Source organism: Archocentrus centrarchus, unplaced genomic scaffold, assembly GCF_007364275.1.
Source record: "Archocentrus centrarchus isolate MPI-CPG fArcCen1 unplaced genomic scaffold, fArcCen1 scaffold_66_ctg1, whole genome shotgun sequence".
Taxonomy (NCBI): Eukaryota; Metazoa; Chordata; class Actinopteri; order Cichliformes; family Cichlidae; genus Archocentrus; species Archocentrus centrarchus.
Window position 1 is genome coordinate 483,917 of NW_022060283.1, and position 17,504 is coordinate 501,420.

The 17,504-nt window shown below is 38.8% G+C and overlaps 1 protein-coding gene across 2 annotated transcripts; it reads left to right on the forward strand.

Annotated features, from left to right (window-relative positions):
• Positions 1-8,518: 8,518 nt before the first annotated feature.
• Positions 8,519-15,040, forward strand: LOC115777712 (uncharacterized). Of its 2 annotated transcripts, XM_030725674.1 has the most exons (4): positions 8,519-8,621; positions 9,314-9,469; positions 11,348-11,440; positions 14,681-15,040. In XM_030725674.1, exons 1-4 carry the CDS (start codon positions 8,520-8,522, stop codon positions 14,993-14,995), a joined length of 666 nt encoding a protein of 221 aa, XP_030581534.1. In that variant the 5' UTR covers position 8,519; the 3' UTR covers positions 14,996-15,040. The 2 variants fall into 2 exon arrangements, with proteins under 2 accessions (XP_030581534.1, XP_030581535.1); XM_030725675.1 differs by lacking the exon at positions 11,348-11,440.
• Positions 15,041-17,504: the final 2,464 nt, after the last annotated feature.

Below are 17,504 nucleotides of genomic sequence, written 5' to 3' on the forward strand. Positions count from 1 at the left end.
CAGGTATAGCTGAGCATAAATCATTCCAGGAAAATATTCTAGGAACACTTCCTTCGAAAGCCATCAACTATTTAATTTGTGAACAGCTGTTCTGTTACAGCAGTTCCTGTTCTTTAATTCTGATCACTTTTTAAAACATTTCTCATTAAAGTTTTTTATATTGTTATTTTCAAATGATGAAATATGCTTCGGTTACCTTCCTCTTATTGATGTTAGTATTATTTGAACCTCTAGATATACCAGGTCACCTGCAGGACTGGGGCTAAGGCTGGATTTTGCTTTAGCCACATGGCATATAGTCAAATTTTCAGAAGCTAAAAGGTGTTGCAAATGGTCTCATACAATGTGGCATTCATTTTTCTGTTAAAACCTTTTCCCAAAAAATTCCAAACTTTTCCAAGGTGTTCCAAACAGGCAATAATTCTATTAGAAGGGGCGCACAGTAAACTCTAACCCTAATCCTTGATGGCTTGCTAATGAATTGGTGGATTTTAAAAGATTAAACTGGACTAAATAATGACTTTTACGTTGTAAATTGTTGTGCATTAATAGGAGATGCTCTTTTGCTGGCTGTTTTGGGAAATTCAAACATCCAACTCCAAATGGTTGGAAGGCAAAGTTTTACAGACAGAAGGAGGAAGAACAGGATAAAAAGAAATAAGAGGAGGGGAAGAAGAAAGAGACAAGCAAAGAGATGAAGGCAGAGATTTTTCTTCCAAGTGTGTCTGCAGGCAATACAGCAAGCCATAATTAATTACCACAGACAGGTACGTATTAAAAACAATATTCCATCTCACTGAGGCCTTGGAGGTCTTTGCCTCAATAAAAGGAGGTATTCATCAGATGAGGCCCTGTCCAAGTAAAGCTTCATGAAAGTGAATGCTGCCTTGTGTGTTTAATTTATATCAAAATTCCTGCATAAACTGGGAGGTTGTAAAAAGTCCCAATTAGCCATCTGCGATTGTCTGGAGGAGGTTTGATATATGGGCCTATCAATACAGTGAAACTGTAGGCTGGGCTATAATACCAAACTGTAATCTAGGGTGCACATGGTGAATAAGCACCCATTGACTCTGTGTGTGCTTTTACAGACCATTAGGGAGAGCTGTTTCAGTAGAAGAATGGGTGGACATAAAGTAACAGAATGACCTAGGCGCCAAGTATGCATTTATCTGCTGTAAAGTTTCACACAAATGCTTTGAGCTTTTATTATCTGGCAGTCAAACGGTTTACAGCTAACATGTTAAGGTTAACAGAAAAACATCTAGCAGCTGTAGACTGCAGTACACCTGTGGAAAAAACAAACCAAAAAAAACCCAAGGTGGTTTATTATTATTATAATTCAAAAAATTGGAGGTGTCTGTAGTTCAGGAGATGCAGCCAGTCATCTGTTACTCAGAAGGTTGATGGGTCATTCGCTCGCTGCTTCAGTCTGCGTGCTGAAGTATCCTTGGGCAAGACACTGAACCCCAAGTTCTTCTCCCATGTATCCATCAGAGTGTGAATGTTAGATAGAAAGCACTTAATTGCAGAAAGAAGTGCTTATATTTTGTATAAAGTGCTTTGAGTGCTCACAGTAGTATAAGAACCAGTCCGTTTACTGTTTAAACTATGTCAAAAAATGTATCTTAAAACCTCACTTGTGTGTGTCATTAAGAGACAGATAGCATTTAAGGTATCTCAGGAAACTTTGACTTTACTTGAAAATGAAGACTATATATGTTTTACTAGCTTTTTTTAAGATACTGTTAATTGCATGGTGAAAATAACAATTCGTCATTGTTTTTGAGTCATGTTAACTTAAAGCAATCAAGTCACAAAGGAAACAATGACATGATTTCACCAGTTGGAGGAATCACTGTGCTAAACTGTGCCATTTTAAACCTGTCATGCGGCACGTGGTGAACGGCACCATACAACAAATTTCACATCACACTGATGTCACAGCCGCTGTCACGTGCTGCCATGTGGCTACCTGCGCCATAATGGCAGGCATAAATGGATGTGGCTGCATGATGATGTTACCGGCAACATGCAAAGCGACCAACGTGGCTGGTATACTGCACTCAAAAAAAGGAATTTAGGAGGTCATTACATCAAAAAAAGAATAACATGTACTTTTAACAAAATAATTTCACGTTTCAAAGGCAAACATGATCAAATAATGTCAGATAAGCATGAAATCCCACCACCTAAGGTTTATGAAATTCAATCATGTTGAGATAACATGATTCAATATAGTCAGGCTGATCTTGCACTGAAGACGGACTAGTGAGATCACGGGAGATCACGCGAGATAACAAACTATTTGGCGTGCCCGCGAAATCCCCATCAGCAGTTATCACGAGAAGACAGAAGTTGCCTGGCGTGCATCGAGTCAATTTAGAAAAGGTAAGATTCAATCTTTTTTCATCCATGTAAATGTAAATGAAAAGATGTGAATTAAATCATCAGCGGAGTTTTAATCATTTTCCGCAATGTTTGATCACATTTCTATCTAATTGTTGCACTCAAGCCGCTGGCTAAAATGTTCATGTTAGCTAAAGTGAGGATAGTTAGCTAGCAATTAATCAAAGTGATTCGCTACCATTTGCATAAAATAATGTGACACATTATTTTATGCTGTGTGAATTACATGGGTTAAGTTTAGGCACAAACTAGAACTGTGTGGTTACGGTTAGTAGAAAGTCCGGTATTACAAGCCCTGCATCTGATGAATTACAGCAGATGCATCAAACTCAAAGCTTAGGTAAATGTGTTTAATTTGTACTTTAGAAGTTGCTTGGCATATACATTTTAATAATTAGATTATTAAAAATCCTCGACACAAATTTTTTGCTTTGATGCTTCGTAATAAGCACAGGTGTCTCCGTGTAAGCATTTCATCCTCTCTGCTGCAACGGGTTTCCATCATTTATAAAAAATGATTCTGTAACACGAGTGGATCGCTGACACGCCCCCACTGCTCTGTGCTGTGAGTGTGCATGTGTGCGCGCGTGTGCTGTGCAGAGAATGTCAGCTGTCATTTTTTTCTTTACTTGAGCTGTAGCCACCAGAACGGATTGGTATAACCAGTTTGCTAGCTTGGGGCTGTCATTAGGACTAGCGATTTGGTGCCGGGCGGGGGTCAAAATGCTTTTTATGCTTTAATTCCTGATTAGCGATTAAAAATAGACCTGCGGTAGAAACTAATTTGGAGGATGCTGTGAATAAAAAGCATTACAGCTTTAAGCTCATGCAGCCCCCAGTTTTTCAACAAAAACACAGCAGCTGTTTTACATGCAATCTGTCTGCACACGCGCAGCAAGCACAAACAGGCAGAGCAGTTACTGAGATGGTGAGCTAAGGTGGAGCGAAAGGGAAAGTTTTTCTAGGGTCCAAAGCAGCAGTTGTTCCTGTAACCACTTTAAAACCTTTACTGGGAAACAGCTGGAGGTCCTTCATCAACCACCTGATCAGCAACATGAAGAAAAGAGAACTTTGTAGCTGCTCCATCCACTGCTGTTTGTTTCAAACAGAGAAAAATCTGCAGTATGGAAATTAAAATATGCAAATGAATTAATACAAAAAAATTATTTCTCATCTTATGACTTGATTAATTGAAGGAGTAATCGATAGAATACTTAATAAAATAATCAATAGTTGCAGCCCTATTTGTATTTAGAAAGCCATAGTCAAACATTAGTTTTCAGTAGCAGTGGAGCCGTGAAAGGTCTTGAAGGAAAAAAACTACAGTTCCCAGCAAGATGATCTCACTTCATGTTGTTGCATTAAAAACATGATACTTTATACTTACAACATGGTGGCTGATATTTGACAAAACATCTGGATTATTTTTTTATTGTGTATGCTTTTTACATGATTTTTGCAAACCTATTAGTGGAAGGAAGCGGCACTCTGGGACACATTAAATGCATGATATATAAGTGTAACTGTAATGGATTATATGCAAATATTATCGCTCTATTGATTTAATAAGGCTTTATTTAGAGTTTTATTGGTCCTATGTACATAACTGAAAATCCTCTCTAATGTGCTCTATATTTCCAGTGGTTATAATCATGTTGCATTTAAGAGACCTATACCAAAAGTTTGAATATATGTACAGATACACCTCTGCTCAGGATGAATTAAACATATTAATGATTGAAAATTTATCTTATCTGTTTCAGAACATCACCTGTTTGTTACTCATCTGCACAAGTACTGGTGAAGGGGGTCATCGGCCATCAAGTTTCAGAGTTCAGTGGTTAATAGTAAGTTTTGCCAAATCTTAAGTGACTGGTTCTAATGTTGTAGTGCTTATAAAGCTAGGGTTCAGCTAAACCTGTATTTGGCCAGTCTGTTTTATTTCTGTTTTTATATGAGTAGGGATATGGGGGGTGTGTGGAACTGTAAGGAGTGTAGTCTCTCTCTGTTTGGTAGATCCGAGCTACTAAAACATTTTAGACTTCAACACCGGCATATGCAACGTTACCCATGTCCCCACATAAACTGCCCATGTACTTTTAAGACATGGAATGCTTTGCATATTCATTTAAATAGAGTCCATCATAAACAAAATACCCAGGAGCTACAAGAATTGTCAACATATAGTTGTCATTTGTGCACGTGTAGTGATCTTCCTACAGAGAAGGATTATTTTTCACACATTGGCACACATTTGAAAAGTAATGAAACTGTTCTTTGTATGTTTAGGGGTTGTAATTTTGAGACAAATGTATATGGAACATTTCACTCTCACGGGAACAGGAAACACAGTCAACGTACATTGAAAGATTTCAAGCCAGACATAGTTAGAAACACTCAAGTTTCAAAAGAATCTCATAATCCTGAGGAGGATGCATGCAGTCAAGATGACTCTGCTGTTCAAGCAGAGAGTGCGTGTTCTAATAGTGATGTGGATATAACCAATAAGTTGCCTGAAGTAATTGAGAAGAATTTTGCGGCAGCATTGCTCAAATTAGAGCATTTTGCACATGTGGCAGGCAAACAGATTGATGAGTTCTTAGAGGAACTACACTACTTGAGTTCAGCAACAATACCCATATCCATTGACATTCTTGAAGGGGTATTTCAGAAACATAGTCTAACATCTGATAAGTCTGTGGTAACAGAAGTTGCCACTGCTCTCTGCACTTCTAATCCATTGCTCAAAGCCATAGAGAAGGGGGGTCCCCTAAGCTCAACTTATCTCCGCAACAAGTATTATAAAGAAAGCTTAAATGTTGTAGAACCCATTGAATATGTTCTTGATGCCAAGGAAAACAGAAGTTTTCAATATGTGCCTGTACTGAAGTCTTTGCAGCAGATATTTAAGAAAGATGTTGTGGACAAGGTAGATGAAAACCACAGAGCACTCCAGAGTAAAAGGGTGAGTGGTGAACATCATACTTACAGTTCTCCTCAAGATGGTTCACACTTCCAGCAAAACAGTTTTCTGTCAGGGGATGAGATGAGGATTTTGATACGTTTATACATAGATGATTTTGAGGTTTGCAATCCTCTGGGTACTTCCCGCAGGAAACATAAGCTTTGTGGAATCTACTGGACTCTGAGTAATTTACCTCTGGGCTCATACTCATCACTATCATCAATTTACTTGGCAGTGTTATGTAAAACTAATGATCTAAATAAGTATGGTTATGACAGTGTCTTGCATCCTCTTCTTCGTGACATAAAAACTCTGGAGCAAGATGGAGTTTTCATTCCATTGCTTGGTAGATGTCTCAAAGGTACAATTCAGTTTGTTGTGGCTGATAACTTGGGGGCTCACAGTATTGCAGGTTTTAACGAGAGCTTTTCTAGTGGGTATATCTGCCGATTTTGCACAGGAACAAGATCAGACATCCAAACAAAAGAGGTAAAATCGGGTGCATTCACCCTCAGAACAAGGGAACTCCATGACTCTTTTGTGTCCTCAGCTCAGGAGAATGGCACAAGCTTTTTTGGGGTGAGAAGAAGTTGTCCTATCACCAAAGCTCTTGCCCACTTCAGCGTTGACACAGGTTATCCTCCAGATATTATGCATGATCTGTTTGAAGGCATAGTACCAGTGGAGCTTGCACGGTGTTTGGCAATGCTTATATCCAAGAAGTATTTCAGTCTTCAAACCCTCAACAAATATATCCTGCATTTCCCTTACAAGTGGGCCGATAAGACAAATAGGCCACATGTTATCCCAGACAGATTTTCAGCTAGGGCAACAATAGGTGGAAACGCCCATGAAAATTGGACTTTGTTAAGACTACTCCCATTCATAATTGGGCACCTGGTGCCTGAGGGTGAAATGGCATGGCAAATACTGTTGGACTTAAAAGACATTGTTGAGCTTGTGGTTGCTCCAACACACACAGATGAGTCCATTGGCTATCTTGAGGGGAAAATTTCTGAGCACAGACAAAAGTATCAAGAACTCTTCCCTGATGTGCAACTGCTCCCAAAGCATCATTATATTGAGCACTACCCTCAACTGATAAGGATGTTTGGGCCTCTTGTTGAACTCTGGACTATGCGCTTTGAGGCCAAGCACAGTTATTTTAAGCAGGTTGTGCGACACACCAATTGCTTTAAAAATGTGCCCCTCTCTCTAGCTACTAAGCATCAGCTCATGATTTCATATCACTTGATATCATCTAGTTTTGAAGAAACATCCCTAGAGGTTACAAATGTCTCAACAGTACCTCTGGATGTTTTGAAACAAGAAATAGCTCAGACTATTGAAAAGAAATTCCCTGGTACAACTGAAGTTCACCTTTCCAAGTGTGTGTCAAACAAAGGTGTAAATTTCAGAAAGGGAATGATAGTTACTCATGGTTCTACAAGTGGACTTCCTGACTTTGGAGAGATCCTTCAGATTTGTGTTGTTCAGGAGAGACTGTGTTTCATTGTGAGAAGGCTTTATGGGTGGTACAGGGAACATTTCAGAGCTTTTGAGTTAAGTGTAGGTCAAACCAGAGAAACTGTTTTGATTGAACTTGGTGAACTGGCCGATGACTGCCCTTTGGCAGACTACTTTGTTGGCCCTCTGAGACTGGTGACATTAAAAAGACACATAAATATAAGGTTTGTTTTCTTTTAATGTTGATTGCATCTCAGATAACTTGTATTTCAGGGGACCGCGACTTCATAATGCCGCATTTCTTTCCAAGCTTTTATTTTATATATATTAAAATGAATAAGCAAAATTAGTGCAGATTCAGACCAAAGCAACAGCAGAGGGATGGTGTAAAGTTACATATAGCAGCACTTTTCCTCAGGTCATTCTCCTTTTAGTTTTCTACTCTCTCCTTCTCACATTCCTGTTTCTTCACGAGCTGGTGGTAGCAGTGCTGCTTTGGTGGTGTTGCTTTGATCCGGATCTGATAATCATGGCCCATTCATTTGAATGCAAAATGTTTAAAAAAAAAAAAAAAGTGTTAATAAATGTGGTGGTATCATGAAATCACAGTTCTCACATTTATTTCAGGATTTTTTTCATAGCCATATTTAATCCCCAATCCCCATGTTTGTACTCATTGCTGTTTAAATATCAGTTAAACTTAATCTTTGTTTTAAATGTGATTTTTCTCTTTCCTCATTCAGGGGGATGTGAAATGGCTACTCCAGTGAAACTAAGAATCATTCTTGGAGAAAACAATTCTCAGAGATTGATCCTTCCAGATGGGATGCCAGAGACTGTCATGGAACTCATACAGGAAATTAAGAGACACTGTGGAGTAGATGGGGACTTCAGGCTTCAATTTATGGATTTTGAGTTTGGGAACGAATTCACTAATTTGGTCTCAATGTCAGACATCCAGGACAAAAGCTCCATCAAGGTCATCTTTAACTCTGCTACACCTGCACAGCCTGATGGAACCCCGCCCCCTCCCTACTCAGCTGCTGCAACCTCCCACCTGCTGGATGACTCCTTGTCTCTTTCATCTGCTGGTAGCTCATGTGATACAGACATATCTTCTACTGAGTCCACCTCCTCGCGATCCACTGCATGGCCCACTGTCTTCCCCATGCCCCAGTTTCCTTACGATACTCGGCTGCAGCTGGACAGGGCCAATGCTGCTTTCAAAGACACTGGAGCTTTGTTGAACCCTGATACTAAACTTAAATCTGCTATTCTTGATGGCTTAGCTGAAAAAATCGTCCAGTACAAAGTGTACCTTTCTGACAGGGAGTTTGATCAGGTGGCAGAAGCTCTGGTAACTAATCATCCATGTTTAAAAGAGCCAGGTTCAGTGAGTGGGTATGGTGGATGGAAGACAAGCCTGAAGTATAAACTTGCCAACTACCGAACAAAACTCAGACTGCTTGGGTGTCCTGAAGTTGCTGTGAATGCCTTGAAACACAAACCTGAGAGCAAATGCAGTCCTGCATATGGTGTGAAGAAGCCAAAAAAAGCAGAAGTAAATTACTGCCCCAACTATCCAGCCGGTGAAACAGCAGAGACGCTGGAAGAGTTGAGAGTTACTCTCCTCTCAGAAGTGAAAAAGAGAAACAATGAGCAGAAGTTGGCAGAAATGATGGACAAGACTTTTGCACTCAGAAGGCAAGAGGTAGTTGGAGAGGCCCCCATGATAGCTGATTTCAAAACGAGGTGGCCAGCCCTCTTCCATGTGCGTGAGGTAAGTGGATGAATGCGTATAAGTACATCCCCACTGCACGCAATGTGTCACAATACATATTGACAGACTCTGAGAAGTTACTCATACTGATGTGGATTAACTGAAGGCCAGCAACTGTAGCCTAAGGCTACATTCATGCTGCAGCCTGAAGTCACCCAATTTCGATTTATTTATTTATTTATTTTTTTTGCGTGGTTGTTCACATTTCCAAATATGTGCAACTTGTATGTGATCTCCTGTGTGAACTGCAAACAACCTAAAAGTGTTCTGCATGCGTAGTAGAGGACGCAATAACGTCACACGTAGCGAGCGTGCCCCGTGTTTGCACAAGTAATTTTGTTTTTCTTCCCACTTCCATGTAGCAGGACGCAGAATAGTGACGTTTGTCATGCAGGTTGGATGAATGCGACCATACAGACAGGTCGCATTAGAAAAAGATTGGATCTGTGTTGTTCAGACTATCATGAAAATATTGGATACAGGTTGCATGAGGGCAACAAAAATGGGAATTGGGTCACTTCAGGCTGCAGTGTGAACATAGCCTTAGTTGGCCTTCTGACAAAGGAAGCTCATGTATAGATAAATACATGAATTATGCATTTACATTTCTTAAACAGAACTATTTCAAATGTGTACCAAAGGTGACAGCACAATGCCAGACCAAGTTTTGTCTACTTTTTTGTTTTATGTAGGTGAGTGCAGAGTTCAAGAGAATCACAACAATCCATTTGCAGTCAACATTCTTCTCCAGGGTGGATGCTCACTCTGCAAACCTAATGAAGGCGTATGCCAAGAAAGGTGGAGTTCAAGGAAGAAAAATCAAGACCATCATGGCACCCATGACCCAGGTATGATATCAATGTAAAAGTAACATTTCTGAAAACCTGTCTATTGTAGAAATGACTTTGAGCACCATATCCTTAAACTGACATGACTTCATGACATGACTTCACATGTCACGAAGGTGCTGGAGAGACTGCTTCTGGCCCGGCTTAGCTGGCACGTGAAACATGCTCTCGACCCTCTTCAGTTTGCTTACTAGCCTCGTGTGGGGGTGGATGATGCAGTTACTTACCTGTTGCAGCATGCTCACTCTCACCTGGATGGTACTGGTGGTGAGAATCATGTTCTTTGATTTTTCTAGTGCCTTTAATACCATCCAACCACCACTGCTGAGTGAGAAGCTGCTCAGGATGGTGTCACCACTTCTGCTGTGTCCTGGATTGCTGACTATCTGTCAGAGAGGCCTCAGTTTCTACGGCTGGGGGGAACCCTGTCTGATGTGGTGGTCAGTAATACTGGGGAACCACAGGGGACAGTTCTGCCTCCATTCCTGTTTACCTTGTACACCTCAGATTTCCAGTACAACAGTGAAATATGCCACCTGCAGAAGTTCTCTGATGACACTGCAGTGTTTGGGTGTATTAAGAGTGGGCAGGAGTTAGAGTACAGGGAGCTGGTGAGCAGCTTTGTGGAGTGGTCTAGCAGAAATCACCTCATTCTCAATGTCAGCAAGACAAAAGAGATGGTGGTTGACTTCTGGAGAAATGAAACTGTGACTGAGCCCATTAACTTCTTGGGAGAGGACGTGGAAAAGGTGGACAGGTACACATACCTGGGCATTCACCTGAATGACAGACTGGACTGGAGGACCAGCAGTTAGTAATTTCCCTTTGGGATCAATAAAGTATTCTGACTGACTGACTGACTGATGTTGTGTATAGGAAGGGGATGAGCAGACTCTACTTTCTAAGGAAGCTTAGATCCTTTAATGTGTGCAGTAGATGTTGGGTATCTTCTACCAGACTGTGATAGCAAGTGCCAGCTACTCTGCTGTTGTCTGCTGGGGGGACAGCATCAGTACCAGAGATGCCAGCAGGATCAACAAACTGATTCGCAAGGCTGGATCCATCATAGGGCAGAATTTGGAGATGTTTGAGCCAGTGAGGGTCAGGAGGTCACTGAACAAACTGCTCTCCATTATGGACAACCAATGTCACTTGCTCCACTCCACACTGCTGAGGCAGCAGAGCTCCTTCTCCCTCAGACTGATTCAACCTCGCTGCCATAAAGAATGCATCAGGAAATCCTACCGTTCTCCATAAAACTGTATAATAACTCTTCTTTCTGTGACAGGTGAACACACCTATCAGGACAGAAGATCAAACACACAAATTTTGCATTATATCCTCTTGCTCCTGTGTTCCGGATTATTTTTGTATATACTCTGATTTATAGTGTGTATATTACATATTATATTTATCAATGCGGTTTGCACTACTCTCTTGTACAGTGTCAGCCTTAATATAACTCTTTGTTACCTACGGTTTTATATTATCTATTTCATTTCGATATGGATATGTATAGTTTAATACTCATGTCAAAAATATGACAATTTGGCCCTTTAAGTTCCTTTTTTGACATTTCACTAACTCCTTTTAATTGCAGGGGAAAGCAAAATGTCAAAAAAGTAACTTAAAGGGCCAAATTGTCTTATATTTTTGACATCAAATCGCGGACTGGAAGTAGGGGGCGGGGCTGGATGCAGGCCGGGAGTTTGAGACTGCTGATCTAAGGAGTATAAAATGTTAGCCTCTGATCACTTTTATGTTATGACTTCCTTTGAATTTATTTATGTTTCCAAGTGTGTGAACCTACACTGCTGGCTTGTTGAAATTGTTTTCATTGTTTTTTTTTTTTTTCCCTTTTCTTATCTGCATATTAAGAATGACACTATTGAAGTCAGAAGAGAATGCATCCTCAAAGGTCTCTGCGTGTACTTGAATGAAGATCCAGAGAAGCTTGTGAAGGAATACCTGGTATGTTAATTTACCTTTTGTGTTTGCGATAGAGATGATCAGATTTATTCCTATTAGATTTAAAATTATGTTAACAGAAGGTCAGTAAAACTCCTCTTCTTTCACTTGGCTACATTTCCAATTTATTTATAATGCACATTTAAAAATAACAAATAGTTGACCAGTCATTTAAAAACATGCACCATACTGTGGCCAAGCTGCCCCCTACCTACTAGACATTTACAACAGAGGTCCCCAACCCCCAGGCCCCGGACCGGTACCAGGCCATGGGTTGTTTGGTACCGGTCCGCGCAAGACTAAATAACTTTATTAACATTATTTCCGTTTTACTTATCTGAGGCTGAACAATGTTTTATTTTGAAAAATTGGCGGATCCTCTCTGTTACATCCGTCTATGACTCTCTCTTGACGTGTGTCAAGATGCTTGTCTCGGTCATGTGATAGTCACCGCTAAAATTAAACCCACAAGCTTCGCTGGTTCCCGTACCTGTCTAATGAAATAGGTTGGTTGACCTACATTTTTAAATATTTGAGTGCTCAACAAGAGTGCAAAAGCACCATACAAGAGCTAGTCCATTTACATTTTTATTTAGCAACATGGGGATAGCAGTGAGGAGGACCCAACCATCAATCTGACTCTCCGGCGCACTGCACCGCGGCTCTGCAGCCACTCTCCCTGTGAAGTCAAAGCGTGTATTGGTATGTGCCAGCCGAACCTAGCCAACCCACAGGCTAGCAAAAATGAGCAGCAGAGAAACAAGCTCAGGGCTCACTCTGATTCAGCTTTATGGTGAGTTGTATTTTCCATGCACTTTATACAATAAAAATAGCCTCAGTCGAAGTCACAGAAAACGGATTTTCGCTCTAGTCGGATGGCTTCTGCAGGACCTGACGTTAATTCCGATAAAATCATCACCTAAATCAGTCAGATATTTACCTACCTCAGATGAAATATCTGCTCCCATTGTAATGCATTTCCAATTAAATGTGATCCATAAGTCAGATGAGTTTAGCGTTAAGCCCTCCTCAGCTCCTGTCCCCCCACTTCTATGCATCGGCTCGTTCATGCACAACTACACTAACAATGCCTGGAGATCGCTTTAGTGTCTCTATCAGTTCATTTCACCAGAGACAATCATGGCAGCGCAGGAGGCAAGTGTAAGCTACAAACTCGCACTTACAAGCAAAAATATGAGATTATAAAATTTGCAGAACCAAATCCAGAGATGACGCAGGAGCAGCTGCAGCGAAATTCGATATTAGACCCCAAACTGTCGGATATTCTGAAGAAATGGATTTTATATGACTTAAACTTATGACGGATTTTTTTTATTTATTTATTTTTTTAATAAACACTGGGTGAAATTCCATGGGGCATTTGAACCCGACTGAGGAGATTTGTACTGTATGCATGTTTTTAAAGTGTATCTTCTTTTGAAGGCGTATTTAAATGTTACCATTACGCCTAGAGATTGTTGTGGCTTATTTATCCGCCACCGGTCCGTGGAAATATTTTCTAACACTAAACCGGTCCGTGGCTCAAAAAAGGTTGGAGATTACTGATTTACAACACATTGTTACTCCAGATTGAGTCACTTGTTGCTGTTGTTGAGGGTCACTTGAAGAATGGGGAAGGTACAAACAGACTTTGGGGACATCTTTACTTTTCTCCAACAGAAAAGGAGAATAATTAATAAAGTCAAAATTATAATTACATTTATGAAATTATTGAAAGGAGGGTTTTTAGGTGAGCTAAACTCCCACAAAAAGATCTTTGGTCTGTTTTATTGAGACTTTTTTTTCTCTCATGACATTGTTATATATGTAACCTGTATTAAAGTACTATTAAACAATACACAGCAATATTTCCGACCTAGGGCCTGACAGGAGGATTTAAGTAAAAGGAGGGGTGACACTCTTAAGCTGGACACAAATAAATTTATTAACAAAATAAAAGCAAATAAAACTTCAGTTCACATTTCGCTTCTGTTTGTTTCCAATAACACAAATACACTTAGGGATTGTCCCTTTCTGTTGACAGCTCTTGTGGAATAATAACCAAAATAAAAAAATAGATAAATAAAATTGTCCACCCTTCTCTTTAAATTTCTACCCGGGTAGTAAAAATCCTTAAGTTTATCAGGGTCTTTTTATCTTCCCTGATGGAAGCAACAGTTTAAAGTTTCTTCACTTGAAATGTTTAGTTCAGTTCAGTCAAAAGTATTTCAGTCAACCGTTTGGTTTAAGTTCAGTAAGGTCAAAATATCTGTCAGTCAACTGCGCAGTTTTAGTTCAATTAGGGGCCCCCTATTGGTTGTCTGCTTAAGCTTATCTGTTATCCAGCGGAGAATCGTGTGCATCCAAATCCATGGAACCAATCCTTCACTCCTCCGCACCGCTGCAACGACCACTGTTGCGCCTCCTGCTCGCAGTGGATCTGCAGTCGTCCTCTCTCAGAATCCGACCGTAGTCATAAAACCAACCTGCATATTGTACAATTTCCAATAAATGGCAAATTTTCCCTATGCAGTTAGCAATGAGCAATCCCTCAGTCTCTTACTCTCAAAAAAAATAAAACATACATTAAATCCAATGGTTTTTTCTCTGTAAAACTCATGGGGGTTACATATACATGGACAAAAACATTAAGTAACTTTACCTTATTTATTAATGATCTTTTTGGAAATAACTGCACCATGCACTGTCATGGCATTTCCTCCATCATGGTAACAAGACAGGTTCTGCATGTGAAAGATGTTTTATTTGTGTACAGAGTTGCTATGGAGGGCTTTGTACTCGCCCGTAAGTATGACTGGTTTGGAATGACTGTTTATGTGGCGGACCCTCCAAGCAAACTTGTAAATTGAGGGAAACAGGTCAAGGAATGGGATTCATCCTCTGTCCTTGTCTTTCTGACAATAACACACATACAGTACCATACTAGAGCTCCTAGTTTTTCCCTGTAATGAGACATTTCTTTTCCAAATGGAAAATCTAACATTGGACTCGCAATTACCACAAACTGGTACATGGTGAGGCTTAGTTGTTGGAAGTATTTCACCATGACTCAGCCAAACAATTTTACTGTTAATTGGTTATTTATTACATATGTTTTGTTATGAATATGGATTTAGGGTAGTGATAGCTGTTTTACAGCAATATTGTAAAGATTGTGTGCTGTAAACATGAATACAATGCATATCAATGGAAGAAATCTTTTTTTTTTTTTTTTTTTTACAGGATGTCGATGAAGGTGCTCAAACGGCCATAGCAGAAACTGTCTTTGGAATCTTTGTCATTCGAGCAGAAGGTGCAGAGCCTGGCGACAACCCCGTTGATGTGGGGATTGTCCTTGAGGGGGTGGAAGTGATGAGTAACTTAGGAAATGTATCTTTGGCTGTGGTGATGTTGTTGGGTCTTGTCTATGCGCTAAATCTGAGCTACCCTCAGGAGCTCAGGTATACTTTTGAGGTTCTTCAGAAAATCATTTTGGAATTGGATGGACACAAACTGTCCAACAAAGCACAAGTTCTCAAAACACTGCTCTCCCGCTGAGAAACTTTCTACAGCATCATCCTAACCTGAGGAAAACACATATACCAACAATTTTCATGGCACTAGCTTATAGAACCTGACCTATAATTATTTCTCAAAGACTGTACAGTCTAAAACAAGATTTGTTAGATAAAGTTATGGAGCAAATTTACTGATACCCTTTACTTTGTTAGATTTGGAATTTGATTTCTATCCTAAACAGTACTTGAGACTGCCCACTATTGGCTAAAAAATAAGAAACTTTTACCTTGTTTTGTTTTGTGTTTTAGTTACATCAGCACATTAAACTACATATGTTATGCAAATGTAAAGGAATGTGAGCATAAAAACAGGGCCCCATTTCTCAGTATTAGTGTTTAGCTCATCTGTTTTTTTGTGCTCTGTTATTTAATGTTTTTCTCTGCAGGGTCCAGTCTATTGGCACTTACTGATAGGCTGAATTATTTTTAAGTTTCTTGTAACTAACTAAAGACTCTAAAGTTTGTTTGTTTTTTTTAAAAAAGCTTAAGCACTTACATTGGTTATTTGAGGACTTAAACTAATTGTAAGAGCTCCCATTTGTCTTATGTTTTCACCCTTAATGCCAACCAGACTGTAGACAAAATGTGTCCCTGCTGACTTGTGAATGTAAACATTTTAAATAGGTGTATAAATAAGGTTCTAACTTTGTTTAATGTTTTTATCGATTTCCGTGTGAGTTAGCCATCACATATAACAACCGGTAAAAGATTTTCAGTGCAAATTTTAATTTTTGAATATAGAAGTTTAGTTTTTCTAGTTTTTCATAACTTAGCAAGCCAACAGTTATTCATCTTTTTAACTACTACAAATCTGTATTCTTGACATAAAGTTTTAACATTGTTGATCTGAAGAATTTGTATTCTTGAAGAATACAAAAAGACACTTAATCCTTAAAATTGAATTTCTCTAAAGAAAATACAAGGCCATTTTCATCTGCAGTTTCCTTTTTTGGTGGCAATATTTCCCATCACCAATATCAGTTTTCCATGGAAGTCTATGGAAAGCTAGCTACTTTTCTTGATATCATAAATACAAATTTGTGAAGTTGAAAATACAGATTTAAACTTGTTTAAATACATGTTCAAATGGGTTGCCAAACATAAAGCAAGAGAGTTTATTCCTTGTTGTGTTGTGTCCATGTCAAAGAGAATGCATTTCAATTTTGGAAATACAATTCTATTGTACCTTTTCTAATTGGTTGTGTGATTTTTCCACCCTTTCAACCAGTACTGTGTTAAAACACGCTTAATTTATTAACACTTAAAAACTATTCTTTAAATTAATGTAATTCAATCATGGAAAAGATTTCCACGAGATTATATTGCTTTCTTTCAGCATAAAGCGCGTTTGTTAGGCTAACTTAATTTCCACGAACTGGATCAACTTAATTTAGTGATGTAGTTTTACCACTGTAAAATAAGTTGAATTCAACTAAATTTGCATTCATCTTAATCAAATAAAGTCAATTAGTTGGTCCAAAACATTGCAAATTAGTTGGGCTGGCTCTATTAAATTAAATTAGGCCCAACTATAGTAATTAAGTTGAACCAACCTTAACAAATTAAGTTGAACCAACACGGGTGCTTTAAATTGGAGTAACAGAATTACATAATGCTGAAATAAAGCAAAGTAATCGTGTGGAAATCTTTTCCATGATTTTTTTATGTTAATCCAAAGAGTTATTTTTTTGAGTGTGGGGCCTGAAGAAGAGAAGCCACTTGTGTGCATTCACGGTAGGCCATTTAAAAAAAAAAAATTAACAAAACTTTATTGACCTTTTGAAACAAATACACAACTATATATGAGATGTGAGATTCCATAAAATTCGATGAGACATATCAGATATTGGATAACCAATAAAGGAACTTTCACACTGTAAAAAAAAAAAGTAAACATTTGAAATAACTAAAATGATGGTAAGTGTTTTTACTCAGTTTCATCTAAGAAAAGTAGTGGTGAGTTCCTTATGAAAATTGTGGTAGTGTTTTCACAAGATTTACTCTTATGTAGAAAAACTGTCCCAAGAATGATGACAGTGTTTACTACGAAGTCATGTTATCCATTTTTAAACAAATTCCAAGGATCACATTTTCTTTGGATAATTTAGGGAAATTGTTAACTTTAGGAAATAACCAGTAATGCAAATATTCACCAAACAAAGTTTATTAATAAGTAAACACAAGCAAATTTACATTCATGAAACAAATGTTCAGTTATAGTTTTGGGTTTTGGACCCAGACATTTCACTTCATGGACTTTTATATCTGTTTGAGAACCAAATATAACATTAGAATAATAGTTTGTTTATACTTATTATCACACCTTAATATGTTGAGCCTTGGTTCTTTCAGTTATGTTTTTCTATTAGTATTCCCTTTGTGTCCCGTTGTGTTCCTTTGTTAGTTACTTCCTGTTTTATTTTGATAATCGATTTTCTTGTGTACCTTTTATTGAGTTTAACTTCCCTTCTCTCGTTGTCCCTGATTTG

Excerpts from the sequence above, each read along its gene's own strand:
- LOC115777712 (XM_030725674.1), top strand. The coding sequence starts at position 8,520 with ATGGACAAGACTTTTGCACTCAGAAGGCAAGAGGTAGTTGGAGAGGCC. Across the intron at positions 8,622-9,313 it reads CCCTCTTCCATGTGCGTGAG|GTGAGTGCAGAGTTCAAGAG; the intron begins GTAAGTGGATGA and ends TGTTTTATGTAG. Across the intron at positions 11,441-14,680 it reads AGCTTGTGAAGGAATACCTG|GATGTCGATGAAGGTGCTCA; the intron begins GTATGTTAATTT and ends TTTTTTTTACAG.